Genomic DNA, 22,680 nt, shown 5'->3' with positions numbered 1-22,680 from the left:
ATTTGCTAAAACCAACCAAACAAAACAGCAACAACAAAACACTATATGAGCAGTCCAGACAAGAGAGGGAGGAAGCTATGGGATGGATGTTGTGCACCCCTTTTCTGCTTTCCTAGGGAGGAAGAAAGTGAAGGTGTGTGTGCTGTGTGTGAAGGGTGGGCAGATGGTGGTGGCACACGCTCAATAAAGGATTATATTTTAATTTGGAAAGCACTTTAGAAAGTTAAAGTGCTTTGCCTAAGTGCTGACTGCTATTAGTGTCTCCTTTTTATTAGGAAAAAGGACATGATTTTTCTCTTTTATCTTCAGGCTTGTCCAACTTCTGAGAGTCAAACTTAGCAGAATGCCTGCCCCTCACTGAGGACTAGTTACATGCCAGGTTCAAAGCTTTGAACTTGAAACACAGAATTCTGCTTTGCAGACTGGTTCTGACACCCCTGAGGGGATTAGCCCTAACAGCTCAGTATCAGGAAGGGGGTGGGAAAAGCAGGCTCGGTCATTTGACATGGTTCAAGCTCAGTCCCCAGCCCTTCCTCTCTCCATCTAGGCTTGGGTGGGGAAGAATAAGAACTTACACTGTTTAGGGGATGTGAGAACAGTCCAGTGGCTATCAGAGACCCACTTGTCATGTAATATGAAGGGCAAGTCTTCAGAGAGAGAGAGACCTGAGAAGGAATGGCCCCAGGGAGGGTTGGGTTTGTTCTGTGGTCATCAAGGCTGATGAGGCCAAGAGGCAATGACTCCAAGTTGCTGGCCCCAGTGGTCTTAGAGCTGTCAGAGGCCAGGTCAAGGGGAGTGTGTGCCAACAGTAGCAGGGGGCATGGGGGGGGGGGGGACAGAGACTTGCCCAGGGCCTTACAAGCACCTTGGAGGGCCTTGCTGGTTTGAAGGCAAGGTACCCCCTCCCTCTGCTGAGGACTTGGTGCCACAGGTTCAGGTAGGAGGTCTAGAAGGCTCAGCTGAGCCGGGTGGCTCTGCCTCTCTGTGTGGGCTCTTTTCTGAGCAGCTACAAGCTGGACATCCTGATCTCAGTCTGGATTATCTCTGTCAGCCCTGGATGCTGAAGATTCTGCCTATGGCACTGGCACTGGGAGGTAAAACTGGTTCAGCTTGTTAATGCCCTGCAGTCCCCATCTCCTAATCTGGCCCTAATCTGGAGGTAACTAAGATGGGGGTGGGGAGAAAACTACATTGAGCCTACTGCCTTAACTGGATTTCCATACCTCCTGTTGTTAATTATAGAGATGTAATAATGTGATTAGTGCACGATTAAAAAAAATCCCTGATATGATTACCATGGATTTAATATCACATGATATATCATTATATCGTTATACAGTGACAGATGTAATTGAAATACACTTATTGGAGCCGGGGGTGGTGTTTCATTCAATCCCCAGCACCCCAGGGAGGAAAGGGCTGGCTAAAAAGCAGCAGCGAGAGAGGAAATTGTAATGAAAACAAAGAAAACTCGCAGTGTGGCTCTCACTCCAGGCAGGTGGCTCCTACTGACCTATTTGCCTTAGACAATGACAGTGCACAGGTAGCTCTGGACAGGCTAGCCTCATCTGCAGGGGCCCAGGCAGCATAGCTCAGGAGCCTCTTACCCTGTTTTCTTCCCATAAACCTTGGTGTCCCCAAGTCCCCTCTGACTCAGCAAGTTACTCCACCTGAAAGTACTCAGGACCCTAATGGTATCAAACTGAGCTGGCAGCTGTCTTTCCATCCTTGGACCTCTAGTACCAAATGCTGTGGAATATAGATAGACCTTTGGTACAACTCCTGCTTTTGCTGTGGTGGTAGCCTAGCACATGAGAGGCAGCTGTCATGGTGTGGGCAGTGTAAGGTCAAGTACATGGAGAAGCTAATTATTCTACTTAAGTTCTGTTGATGGGCAGAGGTGGAGCCGCTGCAAGGCCCCTGACGTGTGCTGGTAGCCAGAGAGCACAATGCATCAACAGAGCTTCCAGCTAGGCTTGGGGAGCTTTGAGTTCCTGTTGCCTGACTCAGGAGCCCAGCCTATGGACGCTGTAGGCTTGCTAGCCAAGCTTCTACTGGGCCCAGTGAATGGAATGGGGCTCCCCATAGCCGAGGAGCTCAGGAAAGGAGAAGGGAGGCAGGAGTTGTTGTTTCACACAGTCAGTTCTAAGAATGGCTGAAGGATTGCTGTTCTGCTGGGTAAGAAGAGATGGTTCTTGAAGGGCACTGGCTGGGTGAGAGTTGCAGCCTCCTGCACACACAGAGACTGTATCCTCCTCCTCCTCTCCCTCCCCTTCTCTTGGTGGAGCATCACGAGATAACAGTCTAGCCATTGCTCATAGGAGTCTCCAGCGGATTTGCAGCAGATTGGTAAAGACCTCTACTGTCACAGGTACTATTCAGACTGTAGGTGGATTTCGAGTTGGATGAGTCAGGAAAGACCAAAGCGGGGCACTTTGGAGTTGAGTCAAGTTGAAATAGAAAAAACAAGAGAGAGAGGCAAAAGCAGAGGGCATCTTAGGCTAGTGCTTACCTTTGCTTGAGTAAGCATGAGACACTAACCAACAATCACAGGACTTGGTGGCAGTAAAGAAGAAAATGGGATCCAGGCTGACTCTTCATTTCTGGCTTAGCAGACCAGTTTGGTGATAGAGGTGCCTACACTGGGTTCTAAGAACCCAGGAGAAGGAGCAGCTTAGATAGATGTTGAGCTGTATTCTAAATATACAAGTGCATGTGTGACGTCCACATGGAAAGACTAACTAAGTAATGTGTGTTTGGCATTTAGGTAGCAATGAGAAATACAAATGTGGAAAGTAGACAGGTTGAAGACAAAGGAGTTGAAGTCACCAAAGGAGGGTGATAGCAACTAGGAAAAGCTAGGAAAGGAGAACAGAATCTGTCATGTATTAGATGACCAGATGCAGAGGACACTGTGCGGGAGTGTGAGGACCGTGGCAGAGCTAGGGAAACTGAGAGGCTCAATGTCAAGGAAAGCCACGGGGAAAGGGCTCCAGAGATGGAGTAGGCTGTGGAGTGCCGAAGCTAGCGAGGAACCCACAGCTACCCAGACAAGGGCAGCAAGGTGAGGGTTGTTGACCTTAGCAGGAGCTAAGTGACACGAGACCTACAGACCGACCGCAGTGGAGAGCGACTGCAGGGGGGTTGGAAGTGAGGGGACGGTTTTGAGAAGTGTGTTAACAGGGGGGCACTAGATGGATAGGGATGGGGAATAAATGGGAGCTTTCAAAAAGTGTGGTTTTTGAGGGGCTTGGTATCATTTCAACACCTTATATACTAACTCAGTCCTCACAGAGCTCTATGGAATTGAAGCTGTTATCCTTCAGAGCAAAGTGGGACTCAGAGAGGTTCTGTGAATATGGTAGAGGTTTAAGCAAATGCTTCAATGCAAAGGGGAAGGAGCTAATTAACAATTAGGTTAAGAATTTTCTTTTTTTTAATTGAAAAAAAAGTCATTGGCAATTTTGTACATGTATATATGTATGTTGGCCATATTCCCCCATTATGTCTCTTATCCCTATCCCACTCCCTCTGGACCCCTTCTTCTTTCCAGTAGCCCGCCTCCTACTCTCCTATTATTTGAAGCTGCAGATTTAGAAAGAACAGAGCAAGAACCTGAGGGGGTGGGAAGGGTTGACAAGTAAAGACCAAGCATGGGACTGGCTGTGGGCAAGAAGTACTGTGTCTCTATTAGATCTGGAGGTGAAGGGGCAGGTGGGCAAGAGCCTGCCTCTTTAAATGCGGAGCATATAATTCTGCCAGTGACTTCATTATTTTTGTGAAAATAGGAAAGAGGGTTTGGGGTGCTATGGAGTGTGTGCTAAGATGGCAATCTTGGATCCATGGTGACCACTTCCTACATAGAAGTGTGATTTTGTAAATACTTAGTTCAAGAGCAATGTGGCAAAACGCTGTTGTTGGGCATTTTCGGGAAAGGTGTGTAAGACAAGTGGTTAGGGGAGTTGGAGACTAGGAGATGGGTAGTTGAAATCCTAGAGTCAAGGTTCCAGGCCTCCTAGAAAAGGGAGTGAGGCCAGAAGGAATGGACAGACTGTGGGTGGAGTGGAGGCAAAAGCAGAGGGGGAGAGGGGGATAACAGAAGCTGCCTGAGGTCCGGGGAGTCTGGCAGGATGAGGGTTCAGAAGGGAAGCAGTTCTGGGGATGGCGAGGCCCCGGATGTGGCTGTGGGGAAAGATAGAAGGAGGCAGAAGTAGCTCATTATAGACGGTCATTATTGAGAACCAGGAGTCAATAAATTGAGAGGCAAATTTTCTATACTGTGTTATTCTGTAGATATTGAAGTTAACCAAAGTGGTGATCATTTGGAATAAAGCCTCACAGGGAAAGAAATAGTCTAGAAGCTACAGGAAAGAAGAATTTGAAGATACCTGCAGAGTATATCCAGAAAAGAGTAGGTACTAGATTTTCAATTATTACCCCACTTCTAATCATCCCAAAATTTAATGATCCTAACAACAAATTCTGGAAAGTTCAGTTATGAAAGCACAGGCTCTCATGTGGCTGTGATCTAGCTCTGATCTAGCACACTGTGTGTCTGGAGCAGCTGGGGGCTGGCTGGCACCTCCTTTTTTTATCCAGTCTCATGGCTTCTCTGTATGGCATCTCTGAGAGTTGTTTTGAACTTCCTCACTGATTGGCTGTCCCAGGACAGTCTCAGTACTTGATGTGGCTGTCCTGGAATGGTCTCAGTACTTGATAGCAGTTCAGGGCCTGCACAAGTATTCTAGCAACGGGATTGGAATCTGCCTATGCATTTCTGTAGTGGCCGTGCAGTAACAGCATTTCAGCACTATAGTGGAAATAGTCACAAAACCCATCCTGTTTCCAAGGAATGGGAGGAGACATAAACTTTTGATGATGGAATGGGAGATAATATGACTGTCTTTGGAAAACGTCATTTTCCGCAGTTGGTATTAGGCTGAACCTGTAAAAGATGAGAGTAGTATTCTTTTTTTTTTTTTTTTTTTTTTTTTGGTTTTTCGAGACAGGGTTTCTCTGTGTAGCTTTGCGCCTTTCCTGGATCTCGCTCTGTAGACCAGGCTGGCCTCGAACTCAGAGATCCGCCTGCCTCTGCCTCCCGAGTGCTGGGATTAAAGGGCGCCACCACCGCCCAGCGAGAGTAGTATTCTTAAAGGGGGTGCACGTTTTGGGTGATGACACCACAAGTACCTGGAGGTGGCCACAGGTACACCCAGAGAAAGTATTATTATCTCTTTTTGTAGTACAGATAACTATGGTTCAGAAAAATGTAGTAAGTCACTCAAGGTTATAGTGCTAACTTGCAGACCCAGGAGTTGAGTGCAGATTTGAGCCCAGAATGCACTGCCTTTCTGCAAGACATGGGCTGCTGGATATGGCTAAGCACACATGGCACATACCCAGTCTGTGTTTGTGTGTGGCCTGGATACTCAGCTCACTGGCTGAGTGCTGGTTAAGGCCAGCAATGTATCACAGTGGTAGAATACCTGACTAGCATGCATGTTTTCTGTTTCAGTGGCTCCGGTTTCAATCTCTTAGGCCTCAAATAAAGAAGACATGTTGATATTTAGGTAGTGTTTGCATCTGTCCAACTCCCACACTAAAGAATGGCACCTTCACCTTCCTCTCTGGTAGGCATTAAGACAGCGACAGGCTGGATTTGGTCTCTAGTCTTGGGAAAGGGCTCACCAGTCTTGGCTCTGCAGGGTGACAAGTCATCCAGAAGGCCTTGTCAGCAGAGAGCCGATATGTTGGTCTGTGGTGTTCTGGAAGTTACTGAGTAGTCTACTTTTGTCTGCAGTCTGAGCTAGGTTCTAGCCTTTTACCCAGCCCCCTTCCTGCCCTGTCCACCCGCTGTCAGGTAGTGTATGGGTGGGCAGGGACACCAGAGCAGCTGTTGATGCCTCTTCTCTCCTGTTTGAAGGATCTGATGCTGCTGTCGTTGAGGGCTACTTCATCTATTAAACCCAATACACTTGTCGCAGCTGCTAAGCCCCCGTAAGCCGCCGGGCGCCGTGTTTGTGATGGGACTGACAGTGCATGGAGGAGGCTGATTATACACGATTCCATTTCGCGGGCCCAGCAATGTAATTTCACAGGGCGATCAGCGTTTGCATGTAATAGCAGGCTGTGCTGAGGTGTCAGAATATTAAAGGCGCTAATGGCAAAGCTCCCTGTTACACAGGGGGCCACCCGCCGCGCCTACAGCAGGGCTGTGCAGCAGGCCCGTCGCAGATGGCTGGCCACTAAGCTAATGGGGCAGCAGCCAAGGCGGGCAGAGCCACAAGAGGGGAAAGCCAGCCGGGAGCAGCTCGGCACCTGCTTCCCTGCGCATGGAAATTACAGCGGCCCAGGGGAAGGGAAGTGTGCGTGCCTGCCTGACAGGGTAGGGTGGGTTGGTTCAGTGGGTACAGCATCTTTCAATCCAACTCCACCTGTCCTCCTGGCTCAGCATTGAGTGACTGTCATGGACAGAACTTAGAAGTCATCTTCCTCTCCTTAGTAGTCATCCTCCTACCTCCTCCACCCTCTGGCTGGGGACCCCAAGAGTTACGTGCTAACTGCACATCTGGGCAGGTGGGCCTTGATGGCGGAGAGGTGCCATGGGGAAGCATCGACCGTTGGTAAACGGCTCATGTACAAGGGCTTGAAGTGAGCTCTTAAAACAGATTCCTATCCCACACTGATCAAGATTAGGAAGCCTCTAAGCCCTTGCCCCTTCCCCACAGGTTGAAGGAAGGGAGCAAGAAGAGGAAATCTCTCCCCACTCCTTCCATTCTCTTTTGTCTTGGCTACATCTTCTGTCTGGACTTAAGTGCTCCCTATTGGCTATACTCAAGCCTTCCAGTAACACTCCTCCAGGAGGCTTTCCTAGCCTCCTCCAGCCTCACACAGGGCTCAGCCTCCTGCTCTGACTGATTGCCAGGTGGCAGCCTTGACCTTCCAGTCAGAATCCTTGTGTACAATATAACTTGTACACCTTGGCCTGAGCGAGACTCCTGGAAGAGCTCTGCTAAGGTTGTTTACAGATGCAGTCTCTTTAGGAGGATAGCAGGATGGGCAGTCACTGGAGGGAGGGGCTGAGGCATGTGAGCACCTACATAGTCAGCCACTCCCTGATATATATTGCCCAGGATGGGAGGCTTCCAAAGGGCATACCCAGGTATGCAGATGTGACTTCCAGAGTACCCAGTGATGGGAACACAGGTTGCATTGCTCTGAGAGCCTCTTGTGTCTCTGTGTTGCCTGTGACTGTGACTGCTAGCTGTGCCTGAGAAATTCCAAAATGACAGAGGTTGGGGGTTTTTGTTTGTGTGTGTGTGTGTGTGTGTGTGTGTGTGTGTGTGTGTGTGTGTGTGTGTGTTTTGTGGGGGGGAGGGGCAAGTGTTGAAGTACTGTGCCTAGCCTGCTTCTGTGAGACTGGTAGCCATGTCAGAAGGTTAAGCTCTGGGGGAGATGTGCCAGTGTTCTCAGCAGGGGCAGCAGGAGGAATCCCAGGCTGAAGGAGAGCAGTTTTAATTAACCGTTTTTAATATCATTTTGGACTTTGGCTGGTATGTGAAGGCCCCGCTGGAAGCAGCATTTGTAAAAATTAAATCCCTCTTATTAGGAGCTTGGCAGACCCATGTGCACATGCCACCCCCTCCTCCTGGCCCATACCCCCTGAGGAAGTGCTGGATGAGGCCGTGTCTCAGCAATATTGGTTAGCATGCCTTATCTAGTACTGTGAAACTGTGCAGCATGACACCACAGCCACAGTGGAGACGCCAATCCATCTCACCCTTGCTCTGACAAGCTACACTGCCCTTTCTGAAAGGCATCCGTCAGGCGGGACCAGGCTGCACCTTGCCTGCTACTTCTTTCCCGCCTGGGGCTCCCGCTTGCCCTGGTCCAGCCTGGCTCTCCATCCCCCTTCTACACATCCTAGCCTGGGAAGATCTTGGGGAGTCATAATTACAGTAATAATCTAATCATGGTGACGTATGGGGCAAGCATCTAGTGTTATCTGAAGTGGTCTTCCCGCTTAGCTGAGATAAGGCTCGGGATGACGTGCAGATAACGTTAAGATGCCCTGTCCCCGAGCCACAAGCAGAGTAGAGGGGCTGCCACAGCCCTGCCGCCCGCCGCTTTAAGCCGGGAAGCGGCAGCACCTGCTAATGCAAGTGTTTAATATTTGATGGGCTGGGATAAAGCAGGATCACCTTCGAATTGAATTGAGTGTCAGCCGAGAATCTATTACTGAAATTCGGGTGTGATTTGACAGCAAAGTAGACGATGTTATTCTTCACTAGTTACTGCAATCTTCTCCCCGACATCACTTAAATATTTTTTTCTTTGCTTGAGTAAACACACATTATCCTTCTTTTTTCCCCCTTCCTTCCCTTTTTCCTTTTTCAAGGGGGGAAAAAAACCCATCCAGCTCGCCTTCTCCAGGCTGATAGAGTAGATTGTTATTTCTTTATTTGTCCTATTAAATGGAATTTCTGATCGTTTAATCCGGCCTTTGTAAGTGATTTTAAAGTACTTGAAAGGCAGCCGCCACTGCTCTCTGGCCCACTGCACTGCAGCCTCAGCTGGCCATGCTCAGCAGTTCCCCCGGCTGTGCCCACCTACTGACTCTGTCCCCTCTCCGTCTGCATCTTTTTGCTGCGTGCATCCCTTGTTGCCCATCCTGGCTCTGCCAGCATGCTCTCTCCCAACCCATCCTTGAGTCCCACACTCCACCTCCGATTTGCGGCTGTAGCTGTGACCTGGGAGAAGGTAGAGAAGGGTTGGCTGGAGTTGAGCTTTGGCTGCCCCCTCTGTGGTCAAGGAAAATGGCTTTGGGAAGTGCTGAGCTTTAAATTGCATTGGCTCCTAGTCTCCTAGTGCCTATGGGCTGGGTTCCTGAAGCTGGAAAGGAGAGAAACTGGCCCTCTGCCTGCCTAGCCCCTGGGCCCTGGCACAGATACATACTGACAGATACTCTCCCCCCACCCCCCCCCCACACACAGAGACGTCTTGTTTCTGGCCCTGGGCTGGGTCTTCTCCCCTGTGGGAGCTGCTGGGCACAGAAGTAGGTGGGCACTGCAATGCTTATCTAAGTATGGCTAGCACATTTGGGTTCTCTCACCCGATCCAGCTCACCCAGGTTTCATCCCTGTTGCCACTGTCCCACATGCTGTCACCTTCCTGCCATTAGAAGAAGGTCAGCTTAGTGCTTAGTGACTTCTGAAGTGAAGGGATAGGGATAGTTAAATGTTTAGTTTGACTTCAGGCCTGCTGGCAGAAGCCCAGGACTTTTTTGGCAAACTAAGAAGAAAGAAATCCTCCTTAGCCACATTGTAGAGGTCTAACCCACATAACTCAAAGTCACTTTCTTCTGGGCCTCAGTTTCCTCATCAGTGACATTAGGCCTGTCATGCCAGTGAGGAAAGATGCTGCTGGTCCTGTCCCCAGTGAGGGAAGGCAGATCCTGTCCTGCCATGTGTTCCCCACAGATGGAAGTTGCTAGAGGCCAGATGGTGCGATAGAGGCTGGAGGGAGCAGTGGAGCTGCGGGGCCCCTGAACAGATCGATGCCCCCAGCACTTCCTTCCCCAACCCCAGGAAAACAATTAAGTACAGATCAATGGGTGGCCGCTTTGAATATGCATAAGTGAGCACTTGACCTTCAGCAGAACACACACACACACACACACACACACACACACACACACACACACACACACCACCCTGTACTTCCCTCACTGATGCTTGAGTTGACCTGGTGACCTTACTCCCCTTTCATTGAGCTCTAACACAGCACTCACAACCTTCCACAGCCTTGCCTGTGCAGAATCAAAAGCAACTTGACCATAAGCATGTTACTGGCTAGTTCCTGTTTCATTTTTCCTGTTTGTGGAATGAAATTTGGAAATACTAATTTCCTGCGTCCTGAGAACAGTCTTTGTGACCAGTCATACCAAGGGAGGGAGCCCAGCACAGCTGTGGTGTTCCAGGATGGGAATCTGTGCAGGGGTGCATGGTGAAGGGATGCTCTGATGAGGGGAGGACCTTACAAGCCAGACTTCTAGAGAAGGGCCCTGCAAGGGACTCCCAGGAAGGATGGCAGATGCTGAATGGGAAGGCCCAGGAGAAGGATGACTTTGGAGAAGGAAGGGATTTTTATGGTGGGGAGAGCCTTGGTGAAAGGGAATGTGGTGAGGGACTCTAATGAGGTGGTATTACAAGTACCTGAAGGGAAGAAGTGGGGACTGGGGGAGACTTGGTGAGTGGGGTTTGCTCAGTGGTCAAGACCTCCGTTAACAACTCTTGCCTCCTGTCTTCCAGGCTTACAGCTTCGCCATGGGCTGCTGGCCCAAGAATGGACTACTAGACATGAACAAGGGTCTCAGCCTGCAACACATAGGCCGGCCCCACAGCGGCATTGGTCAGTCCCTCCACAAATCCCCCTGGCAGCTCTGTCAGTCCCCTGCCCGCATGCCTCAGTGCCCTGGCAAACAGAGGGTTTCCATGTCTCATTCAGTATCCAACCCTATGGAAGGTTCTCACCATTGGCTGGAGGGAGGAGGGTAGGGAGGGTAGATTGAGGATATTATGGATTGGGGCAATTGGAAAGCATTTCTCAAAACATTTCAGAGGAGACTGGAATACAGGCTTTGGGTAAGTCACAGGTGGCCTTAGATTCAAAGTACTGTCCCTTGTCCCCATTGCCTGCATCCCTAGTGGGCAGTGTCTTCAGGGATATGGGCATATGTCAGCTTACCCACCCCTCCACCCCACCCCCCGTGGAGCTGGAGGAGGCTGTTTAATATTGTTTCAAGTCTGTGGCCACTAAACTGGACGATCAATGGGAGTTAAGGAGATGAATTATTTAAACCTCACCAGCTTTTAATTAGTCTAGGTCCTTCTGACCGATGACTTCGTCCACAGGGTATTGACTCCCCTGCAGGAGCAGCAGCCTCCACTGAGGAGTGCCTGGGTTGGGAGGGGCCACTTGGGGTAACAGGTGGGGTAACACTCGGGGATTTCTGCTTGGGAGAAACTGGAGTGGCTGCAATTCCACATAGTTAGTGGCCAGTTAGTGGCTCTGTGAGCTTCGCTGCATCAGTGTGAATATGTGTCTATGTATGACATCTTGCCTGTATATCTGTGTGTCTGAGTATAAAGTGTCCATTCCTTGAACATGTCTGTTAGAAGAAGGTGTCTGCCTAACAATACATCCATGTTTATTTGAGGGCATGCGACTGATTATGGAAACAGCTACCCATCTGTGTGTGTGTATCTGTAGAAGAAAGTCTCTTCCTGTGTCTCTTTGTGTGTGTGTGTGTGTGTGTGTGTGTGTGTGTGTGTGTGTGAAGACGCTTCCAAGGAACACAGATGACCAGCTCTAGGCATTGTTCTAGGGGATGGAGCCAGATTGATGCTGGGTGGCATTATGACCTTATTAGAACTTGATTACTTTTGACAAGGTGTCATTTGTAGGGGCTAGGACATCAGAATGGTAGAAGGTCCCAGCCACTTGCTACAAATTAGCCCCTCTACCCATTTCACATCTATCAATGCCCAGTGGGTGCTGAGCATGCTGAGAAGGGATAGAGCCTGGAATGCGTACTTGCCTGTTGTGGTAGAAACATCTGGATTGCCACCAGGGAAGTTTCCCTGTTCTCAGTTGCCAAGGTAGCTTCTACTTCATCTCCATTGTAGTGATTCCTGGGATGCCCTTTATCAGGCTTAGGAACCAGGGAGAGAAGGAAGCCTGGGGCTCTGGGACACCCTGCCATAACTGCTGTTCTTTCCTGCAATAAATCTTGAGGGATCAGCAGGAAATTTACTAGATAAAAACACTTGAGTTGGGATCCTTGAAGGATAAATACATTTTCTAGGTAGAAAAACAAAGAAGTAGTATTTAGGTAGGGAAAATGTGTGTACAAAGAAAGCCTGAAGACCTGAAAGCATATTAAGAAGATAAGTTTAGACATCTGCAAGTGGTTTCCTAAGACTAGAATAGAAAGTTCAGTAAACTGCTAGAGGCAGAGCCTTGAGTGCTGGGTTAAAAGGCGATTCTTCCCTCTCTGGAAATACGGTCTAGAGGGGGTGTTGGAAGATCAAAGAATGCTATGACCAGAGCTCTGATTCAGGGTTAGTGCAGCAGTTGGTGTTGCGCTCTTAGTAGCTGCTCAGTAAAATCTTGCGGATGGTGGATGAAAAGCTGGCAAGTAAATGAGTCAGTGGAAGACTGATGGGAAAGGGAGAGGCTAAGTTCGAGATAGGACCATTGAGAAGGCTTGCATTCGTTCAAGAGGGCTAGCAGCAGTGGAGTCTGATGGGTGGGTGGTCGGAACAACAGAACTATGGGAAGGCATCCTCCACAGCCTTGAGCCAAATGTCCTGCTTCTGTATGTCTGAACTAGGGTATATCTGTGAGGGGAACAACTCCCTCTCGCCACTCTTTGTTGCCTCTCGAGGCTCAGTGATCCCTCCCCTGTCTTCTCCTGGGTTAGGACTCCTGAGGTGGCCTTTCCTTTAAAGAAGAACACTTTTTCTTCTCTCTGGCCCAGGGGGAAGCCCACGGCTCTGAGTAACAATGAAGCCAGAAATAGTTCTAACTTTACTGTGCAGAACCCTGAGACCTCAGCTGAGGGGCAGTGCTGCCAGCCTCCTGGGGCAGTGGGAGGAGCCAATGAGCAGCCCAGGGAAAGGCCTGTGTAAGGCCCATCTCAAGGTAGATGCTCAGGAAGCTCCCTCTCTGTGGCTTTGCCAATGTCAGAGGCTGCCAGGGCACTGGCCCTTCTTGGCACTTGGTCTCAGCAGTCTGAATGAGGAGGGCAGCCCTGCCAGCTCCTGGCTAGCTCTGAGGTGTGGGTGAGGGTGTTTGGAAGGGAGGGTGGATAGAGGGCATTAATTGGGCTGGGAGAAGCAGGGAGGGGAGCTGTGGGTTTTGAGCAGTGAGGTTAATGGCCCTCGCACCAAAGAGACAGCTTTAATGAGCTTCAGCTGGCGGTGCCCCGAGTTACTGTGCGTGCTAAAAGGGTCGCGCTGTAAGAGTTTGATGTGGACTGCTTCCCAGCCCTGGGGTCAGGGGTCAGCTCCTGTCACTGGCCACTCAGGCTGGTCCTCAGTGACATGGTGCTAATTAACTGTGTGAGGAGCTGCCAGGCTGGAGTCGGGAATGGTATGTATATTGTTGAGTGGGGGTGCAGCAGCATTGGGTGATGCTGGACAAGAATTGTGCAGATCCCACCACTTAGCCATCTCCAGGCTCTGATTGGTTCTTCCACAGTGCCATGATGATATGACATTGATGATGGGGAGTTGCTCAGAGTACAAGGAGGCAGTCTTGCTAGAGGGGTGGTGTTGTAGGAAGAGGACGGGGAGAGAGGGTGGGTGGAAGGAAGGCCAGTGAAGTTGTGTATCCTGAGGTGTTTGAGGGGAGGGACTTGGTCTGACTAGAGCTTTGAGAGTGGTCTGCTGGTTTGTGTGGAAAGGACTGATGGAGAGTCTGCGGGGCAGGGAGGCCAAAAAAAAAAGGCACAAAAAGGTCATTGAGAGCCAGGGCAGCACTGAGAATGGGAGCAAGCACCAGGGGAAACTTGGTTTAACTGCTTACCTTGCATCTGCTTGTGTCAAGAATTGTGACAGGGCTACAGGTGAATTGGTAGAAATTCAGGCTTGGTTCCTGGTACCCACAGAAATTACAGGTAAACTTTTGAGCTTGGCTGGAGACTGAAGGAGATGACAGTTGAGGAGTGGCTAAGGGAGGGTCCAGAGATGCCAGGGCATTGGGCAGAAAGGCTCTGGAGGTTTGTGAGCAAGACATTTTAGCAGAGTAGAGGTGGGTTTGGCCTTGGAAGCCTGATGTATAAGGTAGGGCTACATGGCAGAGCTGCTAAATGTAGATCTGCCAACTTCCAAGGCTCTGTGGCTCTGTCAGGAACATCAGTTAGCTTGTCTCCAAGATAGGACGGCCTCACAGCTACTTTCACTTCATCCGAGGGCCAGCAAAGTGTTCCTACTGTTTTACATAAACTGATTTCATTGTCATAACAGTCATATGAAGGGAGGCACCACTTTCCCTTCTTAGAGAATGGAAGCTCAGTTGAATGACTTGCTTAAGGTCCCACAGCCAGTTGAACTAAGGAGCTAGGCTTAAATAAATACCAAAGACACAGCCTAGCTTCTCAATCCCTGTACCCTGCCAATGCTGTGCTTTTTAATGTTGAACTTCGTTATTGCTTTAACTTAAAAAAAAAAAAAATCTGGGTTCTGGAACTCAAACTCAGATCCTCATGCTTGAGAGAAAGCACCTCAGCCACTGAAATAATCTCTTCCGCCCAGCCTGCATGCTCACTTTCCCTAGTTTCCTTAAGGTCACGTGACCCTTATAGGCTTTTACAAAGCTTGGGCAGCAACAGCTGAAGAAAGGAAGGCAGGTACTGCCGTCCATCAGTCCTGTTGAAACCACTGTGCCCTGAAGCCAGGGCACTGCACCTGCTGACCTCTGGCCTCCTCTGGCCCTGGAAGTTCTTACTCTAATTGCAGTTTGCTCGCTACCTCTTGGCCCAGGGAATCCCACCCATCTTCATCTTCCAGGCCCTCACATTAGGAGTATACAGAAGATTATCCTGATAAGATTTGTAGTAACTGGGTCCTTTAGGCTAGGGATGCAACTCAGTGGTAGAGCACTTCCCTAGCATGAGCAAGGCCCTGGGTTCAATCTGTAGCAATACACATAGCAGCGCACGTGCGCGTACACACACACACACACACACACACACACACACACACACACACACACACACAAAGCCTGAGTCCTCCATACTGGGCTCTCTGCAGCAAACCTGGGTTCCTTCCCTTCTTTCCTTTCTGAAATCTGCACAGCAAATATCAGTCAAAACCGCTATTGTGACAGTCCACAGACTGCTGGTTGCCGCTGACTGGGAGAATAACTGCAACAGTCCCTGATAGCCAGCTGGGTGGTCCTGCCCTGTGATCCTAGCCCCTCTGCTCTGAGACCAGGGAGGGTCCTGCTGAAGCCCATGGCACAGGTGGCATGGCCAGAGACCAACTGGACTCTCAGGAGCTTGCTGCCCAGCAGTTCGGCAAGAGCTGAGCTGGCAGGTGGTAGCAAGGGGGAGGGGGTGCCCTTCTGTGGGGGGAAGTACTAGCCTGTGGTCTCCCCCACATGAGTGGGGTGTCTATCAGAGTCCAGTCAGAATGCATTAGCTCTGTGGCATGGATCTCATTAGTGCCCGTGAGAGGTGTCACTGCAGGAGAATCGTAGGCTCAGGGAGACGCTTGTACCAAAAGGAAGAAAGGACAGTGACAGCCTTTTCTCTGCCGCCAAGCTCACTGGGCCTCCCGCCCTCCTCCTCGTGGGGAGGGGGGTGCTGGCTAATGAGCTCAGCTGCAGTACAGCTTTGGCTTCCCCTCCTTGAAGTTTCCTAGGTCTCTCTGAAGACCTCAGGCCTGGGATTAGCACACAGGGACACCAGCCCCTCCTCTTGCTCAGCAGGGAGTTCCTTCTGATCACCTAGCTCTACCATGGGAAGGGGAAAGGGGAGAGGCAAAGGTGGGGGAGGGGTGTTGCACCCCTGAGAATGCTCAAATCCCTCTACATCTCTTAGCAGTGACCATGTTCCCTCTCCCGAGGACTCTTGCTTCCAAGAGCTGCAGTCTTTGCCTCCCTTTCTACCATATCTGCCCTGACGGTGTTCTCCCTATCCTGAGCCCTCATGAGACGGGAAAATGTAAGGACTGTGACATGGGAGTCTGCAGGGAATATTTGGGCCCAACATGCACACAGCTTTCTGGCTGAGCTAGAGGGCAAAAGCCCAGTCAGTACCTAGGCTCCAGATGACCTAAGGCCCCTGTAGATTTTGATGTCCCTCTTCTCATCTGTCCTCAGACATGTCTCACTGCTGCCACCATTACTGTTTTGGTTCTGGCCACCTTTACTGCTGGGAGGGCCAGCTTTGTGTTTAGAGTAAAACAGAACTAGAGTGTCTTTCTCATGCCCATCTCCTTTCTGGTGTGGCCTTGAGAAAGTGAAGATCCCGAAAGTGGGTGGCTATAAGGGATCGTTATCCAGGTGCCAACAGGGTCTACACTTCCTACTGGATGGTCCCTGGGAGTGAGGGATACTGGCAATTTCCTCCTTGAACAAGACCCCCTTGGGGCCCCTAGGGATGTATGCGTGTTGGAACTGGTTCTTGCTACTGGGTCAGGCTGTAGTCTTCAATGACAGTCCCAGACAGAAAAATAGATAGATGGGTGAGTTGATGGATGGAAGAAGGTTCTAGTCTGTGCACATAGGTGTTTCCGTGTGGGTGATGCAGTGAAAGTACAATCTTTGTTCCCTACCTCCTTAGCCCCAGGCTGGCGTGGTCTCCCCTTGTCTCTCTGTATCTCCTGTCAGACCATCGCAGAGGTAAATGACAAAGAAATCAGAAAGACAGATCAATGCTGGCCAAATTAGCACTTGCAGATAGACTGTGTGGGGATGTCAGCGCCCTGACCCCTGGTGATCTTGCAGCCTTCACTGCTGATATTATGCAAATTGCATCCATCTGGCAGGACCTGTGCGTGCTTGCTGCTCCTACTCAGAAGAGTAATGGGCTGGGGGTGGGCGGGAATGTTGGAGCAAGAGTCAGTGGAGTGCCTGTGTTTGTGAGAGCATGTGTGTGTGAGTGTGGTGCCCACCAAGCACTGGGCGGTGATTGAGTGATTGACAGGGCAGATAAGGGGCTGCATTGGATTCCTTTGGGCTAGGGGATTAGGAACAGCTACAGATGGGAGATAACTGGACTTCATTGCAGTTTATTCTCCTCCTTATCCCCTCTCCCCACCTTCACTCCCTGAAAAACACAATCTCTGGAGTTTGTGTTTTTCATCAATATTTGCAAGTCATTACCACTGGTTTAAGGTGAGAGACAATGTCAGGGCCCCAGAGCAGACAATCCCCTCTCCAAGTCCTGAATGGGTCCTGCACCCTGATAATTAATCCTAAGAGCATCTTACACACCCTCCCTCCAGCCCTTAGTACTCAGGTGACAACCCCATTCCTCTTGACTTGCCTCATCTGACCCAGGACCATAAGGCATTCCTTAAGCTGAGGCCCTGCCCCTCACCTTGGAGTTGCTGTGTGACATCCCTGCTCCCACATTTAGGCTACAACCTAGGTGCCTCTGGGTGCCTTGGCATTAGCTGGGTACCCTCAAGACAGCTTTCACCCTGCTGCAGAGATATTTGTGAGGAAACTGAGTCTCAAAAAGGTTGTCTCTCACCTCAGGCTGCCTAACAAGAAAAGAAGAAAGCTAGACTTTAAACCCACACCTCACCTTTAGAAGTTGGCACCACCCTCTTCAACCCTGCATATATTGCCACAGCTGGATTCGCTGAACTAACCATCGTGGGGAGTGGGCAGATGGGTTCCTTCAGCTCCCACATAGACTCAGACCTAGTCTCTGAACCTCTGCCAACCTGATCTTTCCCATTGCAGGCTAAGAGGATGAAAGCCAAATGGGTCCTGTCCATGGGGACTGGGTCTGAGACAGTGGACTAGTGCAAGAGGGACACCAGGATAGAATGTCCCCAGCAACCGAGCCAGCCCAGGAGCCCAAGGATCAGGGCGCTGATGCATCTTGGGCCAGCTAGGGTATAGCTCTTACAGAGGCCCCTCCAAAATTGGATCCCTGCTGTACCCTCCCACCGGGCAGGGTTGGGAGCTAGGAGTGCTGGGGACATGTCCGAGGACATGTGTGCAAGGGGAACTTGTCCTAATGAGGAGAACATGGCTGCTAGTTAGGCAAGGGGCGGGCAGGAGCTGCAGAGCTGATTGAAGGCAGGGGCAGGGGTCAGACAATTAGGCCCAGATCCGGCTGTTTGATGTGAGTTCTGAGGCCTCAAAGCCTCCCTTCAGCCGGCTCCCTCCTCTCCCTCCTCTCCCTCCTCTTTCCTTTCTTCTTCTGCCCAAAGGCAGGCAGGATGGAAACGCTTACACTCACTGTTACTATATTAAACCCTGTGTCAGGCCAGCAGGGCCCCAGGACTCCTGCCCACAGGGGGCACTCTAAGCCCCCAGGAGGCTCCCTGAACCTTAGAGGGAGCATGTGGCCAGAGGCCAAGCCTAGGCCAATGGAGCCCTGGAGTAGAAAAGCCTCTCTCCCAGTTAGGAGAGTAAATGGGGCTGCCCAGTGGGAAATGGACTCTAGTCTGTTAAGGCCATGTCCTGTGCCAGTTTTTGCCCATCATCATCTATAGCCACTTAAGTTATTTCTGTCCTGTTCTGGGGCTGGGGGTGAGAACATGGATCACCTATACACATACGTGGTCACACACATCTAAGTAGTCACTCCAGAACCTTCATGGGTAAGATAAAGACACATAGAGTCTAATAGTACTGTCATCCTGACAACCCAAAAGCAGAGCCTCCTCTACCTCAGTTGTCACGGCCACCCATGCCATCACAAGGCTCCATGCTTTAGTCATGCCCACAGGGTCTCTTGCACAGAGCCCTAGGAGCCAAGTCCCACCCCCAGGATAATTGGAAACAGCAGTTGGATGGGGAGGGGGGCGGATAACCAGGCTTTTCCAGTTCCCCACTCCTAGGAAATAAAGAGACCTGGTACTGACCACAGAGAAGAAGCCAGATTGTGGGGGCCAGTGGAGAAAGGGAGGGTGGGAGCAGAGATAAATGTTAGCTCATTTCTTCCGTAATTAGTTACTCCCTCATCCCCGCGTTGTAATTGTGAACAAGCTGTAATGTTTAATTAGTCTGTAAATGAAACCCCAATTTCATAATGGTCTGGCTGACAGGGCTAAGTGAGCAGAGGAGTAGCGGAGGAGAGCCAAGAGAGGGCCTAGAGTTGGGGGTTGGGTGCAGTGGGATCACCTCTTTTCTGCCCCAGTCTGTCCCGTGGGAGGAGGCTGTGGGAGTGAGGCCTGTCCTGTGCACACACGGCCTTCAGTCTCTCCCTGTCCGTCTTATTCTTACCAAGGAGTGGGACAGAGGAAGGCTCCCTCATAACCTTCTGTTTGCCTCCCTTCGGGTCTCTACTGCAATGGTTCTCAGCCTGTAGGTTGTGACCCCTCACGGGGTTGCATATCAGATATCTTGCATATCAGATATTTACATTATGATTTATAACAGTAGCAAAACTACAATTATGAAGTAGCATTGAAGATAATTTTATGGTTTCGGGTCACCACAGCATGAGGAATTGAATTAAAGGGTCACAGCATTAGGAAGGTCGAGAACCACTGCTTTGGTGGGCTACACAATCCTAGCCCAACCTGGGTACTTAGTTGGGGAAGCTGACTCAGGGTGACCCCAGTCTTGTGACCCTAGCAAGGATCATGCTTATCACTAGATTAGACCACCCTGTCCTCCCTAATCCTGCTAAGGAACCTGGGCTTAGCACCTAGAACCTCAAGATCTAGTCTTGCACACCCAAGAAAACCAGTATTAGTTTGGGCTCCTCCCCTTCCAGTTCACTGCCAAGCAGAATCCAGCATCCATACTGTGCTGACACCTGGCCAGACTTGCTTTGGAGGTGTCCTCACTGCAGCCTGTGGTGAGCTGGAGCTGCCGCAGGGGGGAGCCCCAGGTCCCACTGCTGCTTCATTGGTCTCTCTCCCCATTTCCCCCACAACATCCTTACCACTGCATATGCCCCCGCCCGCCTGCCACAGCCATAAATCTCAATTTACGAGGGCAGCCCTGGTGGGGGAGGGAGGCAGCTCTGCTAATGACGGTTCCTCAGCCGGATTTTTCATGTTGCACAGTCATAAATTTTTAAGAACAGCATGGGCAGCACGTTAGCAAGTTATCGAAGCTGCCTCCGAGCTGGCTGCCTCTGAGCTGGCTGCCTAGCTCTGAGAGAGCAGAGATAGGCAAAGCAGAGTAAAGGAGGCATTTGCAGCTGGGATGACCATAGCCATGGACTGAGTCTGAAGGTGGCAAAGGAGGCTGGCCAAGCACCAGGCTAGGGCTAGTATGGGCCCTCCAACGGGTCAGGGTAAGCCAGCGCAGTGAGCTCCAAGGAGCTCAGGGTGGGATCCGGAGTGTGCCGACACAGACCATGCATGGCATTCGGAGCTGCTGATGGATGCCTCTGCTCCAGGACTTGACACCATGATGTACGGGGAGCCCGGAGACATATGGATTTTCCAAGTGGCCACTTTGAATAGAATTACAAACCCTAAGCATGTGCACAGTGAGGCCCATGCATTCACACAGCTATGTTTGCTTCATAAGCCAGGGGCTTTTAGCATTGTTCTCGGGAGCTAGGGCCCTTGATCATCAAGAGAGATCCCTAGGGAAATGTCCACAGAGACGGTGTATCTCAAATGTTGAAGAATGGGCCAACCCCATTCCGGTTGAGGCTTGTTTTTCCAGGTTGAGTGGTCCTGGGCAAGTCATTCTCGCCATCAGAACCTGTGTGTGTTCCTCCTTGGGGTTGGTAATGACACCCTGGTCTCAGGCTTACTGAGACTAAGTACTGGGACTCCATGAGGTGTCTGCCCTTCCCTGGTTAGATTTCTACAAAGGTTTCTGAGGGAAGTGTCTGGGGAAAGGTCCTTGCAGGAGATGGCTGGCTTTCACTTTGTTCAATTCATTCAGAAAACATTTGCCAGTGTTTTCTGAACACTGGGTCCACACCAAACTGAGCCTCAGAGACAAGAGTAGTTCTCTCTGAGAGATAAGGTAAGCATTTTGGGCTGAGTCTCTGGTGTTCTTTTCTGTGCCTGGGACCTCCCCAGGGTTAAAGGACTACATTCAGTCCATCAGTGGGGACTCCCAGCCATCAAGGAGCTGACAGGTGCACATAAGCTACTTCACAAGGACCAGGCCGTGCTCACCTGTGTTCCCTGACGTGTATACAGTTGAAGTTCAGTGATCCCGACGGCTTCCAGGGTGCACAAGCAGCCGCCAGCAAAACATCAAAGCCTTTGGAGCAGTGGGCCTCATACCACAGACAAGCACGAAGTCAGGAATCAAGCTGTTGAAATCAGCCCAGGTGTTGTGAATGTGTGTTGATATCAGGGTGTTGGTAGTGAGCATCCTGTTTGGGATTACTATGGTGATCCAGCAGGATCCAGGCTGATCATGTGCATGGAAGGACCTCCACACACTCTGCCGACTCTTAGCTGTGTACCTGCTGACCTTTCTTACTGCTACACTCCAGACCCTCCCCTGTACCTGTCTTCTTCACCTGAGTGATTTTTCTAACCTATGCTTTCTTTCCCTGAGCTCTACACTGCACCCTCTTGGCCTAATTGACTGTTGGCCATCCTTCAGGGCTCAGTTTGGATTTACTTCCTCGAGGGAAGCCTTCCTTAACTCCCAAGACTTGGCCAGATCCCCTTCTCCCCCATATACTTTTACACAGCACCCTGCACTCGCTCTTTCCAACATTTAATCACCATTATAATTAAGAGTCACTGGCTCAGAAGTTGGTGGATGCCTCTTTCCCACTAGACCAGAAGTTCCCTGAGGGCAAGAGCTAGTGTTTTTTCATCTTGTATCCCCAAAGCATAGCACGAAGCACCTGACAAGGGTATGCAGATAATAAATAAAATGTGCTGTTTTGAATTGAGTTAACTGGAGTTGAGATGGCCCTGGCCCACCCCTGGGTGCCAGCGTAAGCAGAGGTGGCTAGGGAAGTGCCTGGAGCTGAGGTGATTCCCATTAGTCCTCATGATTAATTCACAGCCACACTGTGATGGAGTGGGCTTGTCCCCAGTCAGCGCCTCCACTGGGGCCCACCTGTTAGCGACAAACAAACAAAGGGGATAAATAATGCAGTGGGAGCCGAGCCAGGCGAGGCAGCGTACTGAAATTAATAAGGATTAGCTGAGCAGCTTGAGGATAAAATATTTAGCAGGTGGGACTGGGCTTAGGGAGGCCAGCCCCTCTCCCCAGTGTCCCTAGGCACAGCTAAGCTGTTCTCTAGGGCATTGTTGCCTAGGATTGGGGACCCCCAGCACCACCACTCCCACTCTGCTGATGAGGTCCTTCTAGATAGTCTCCTGGCATAGTCTTGGGGAAACCAGGCTGCTAGGAAGGAACAGAGGCAGACAAGAGGCAACACCTCCAGCACGTTAGAAGCTAGAAACAAGGACTATGGCTGATACTCAGCCTTGACATGTAGAGACTTTGGGTGGTAGATGTGAGGCAGAGAAGTTCATCTGCGATCATGGACACATGCCTTCCCTGCTTCCTTTTCCAGCCCTTCCTATCCATCTTTCCAGTCAACTCTACCCATCTTCTTGAGGGGCCTCTATGGAAATAACCCCTTAAGTGGTATATTATCTAGCAGGAGGTGACAGAAGCAATCATGATAAGGGGACTCATCTAGGTATTGTGAGAACATACAGAAAAGGTTCTTATACAGATGTGAGGCCCAGGTAGGATAACCCATAGGGAAATGATCAGACCTGAGTCCAGGGAATGAGCAGTGTGCCGGATGAGAAGTTAGTTTCTAGACAAAGAAGAACATGTGAAAGGGGCTGTACCACACAAGAAGAGATGAAGTAAACAGGGCTAGACCCCCAAAACTGTAAAGGAGTTTTGATGCTCTCCTAGGAATAACAAGGGGAGACAATAGCCATCTGAGGAACTGGTAGTTGCTTTCAAGGTTTCATATAGGCCAGCCCTTGAATTTATGGCTTCCTTCCACTTCCCAAATGCTGGGGT

At 50.4% G+C, this 22,680-nt stretch overlaps 1 protein-coding gene across 4 annotated transcripts in view; it reads left to right on the top strand.

Moving 5' to 3' along the window:
- Eri3 (ERI1 exoribonuclease family member 3) overlaps positions 1-22,680 on the top strand; it is a 134,644-nt gene that overhangs the window by 96,983 nt on the left and 14,981 nt on the right. For 3 of the 4 annotated variants that reach the window (XM_052718188.1, XM_052718187.1, XM_052718190.1), the window contains one exon: positions 10,311-10,410. The exons of the other annotated variant lie outside the window; for it this stretch is intronic. In XM_052718188.1, the coding sequence (XP_052574148.1) occupies positions 10,311-10,410 (100 nt within the window). The remainder of the gene's footprint in view (positions 1-10,310; positions 10,411-22,680) is intronic. 4 annotated transcript variants of the gene reach the window in all.

This window comes from Peromyscus californicus, unplaced genomic scaffold (assembly GCF_007827085.1).
Source record: "Peromyscus californicus insignis strain IS unplaced genomic scaffold, ASM782708v3 Scaffold_5__1_contigs__length_169319896, whole genome shotgun sequence".
NCBI classification, from domain to species: Eukaryota; Metazoa; Chordata; class Mammalia; order Rodentia; family Cricetidae; genus Peromyscus; species Peromyscus californicus.
Note: the sequence above shows the minus strand (reverse complement) of the source record. Positions and strands in the feature narration are given on the sequence as shown.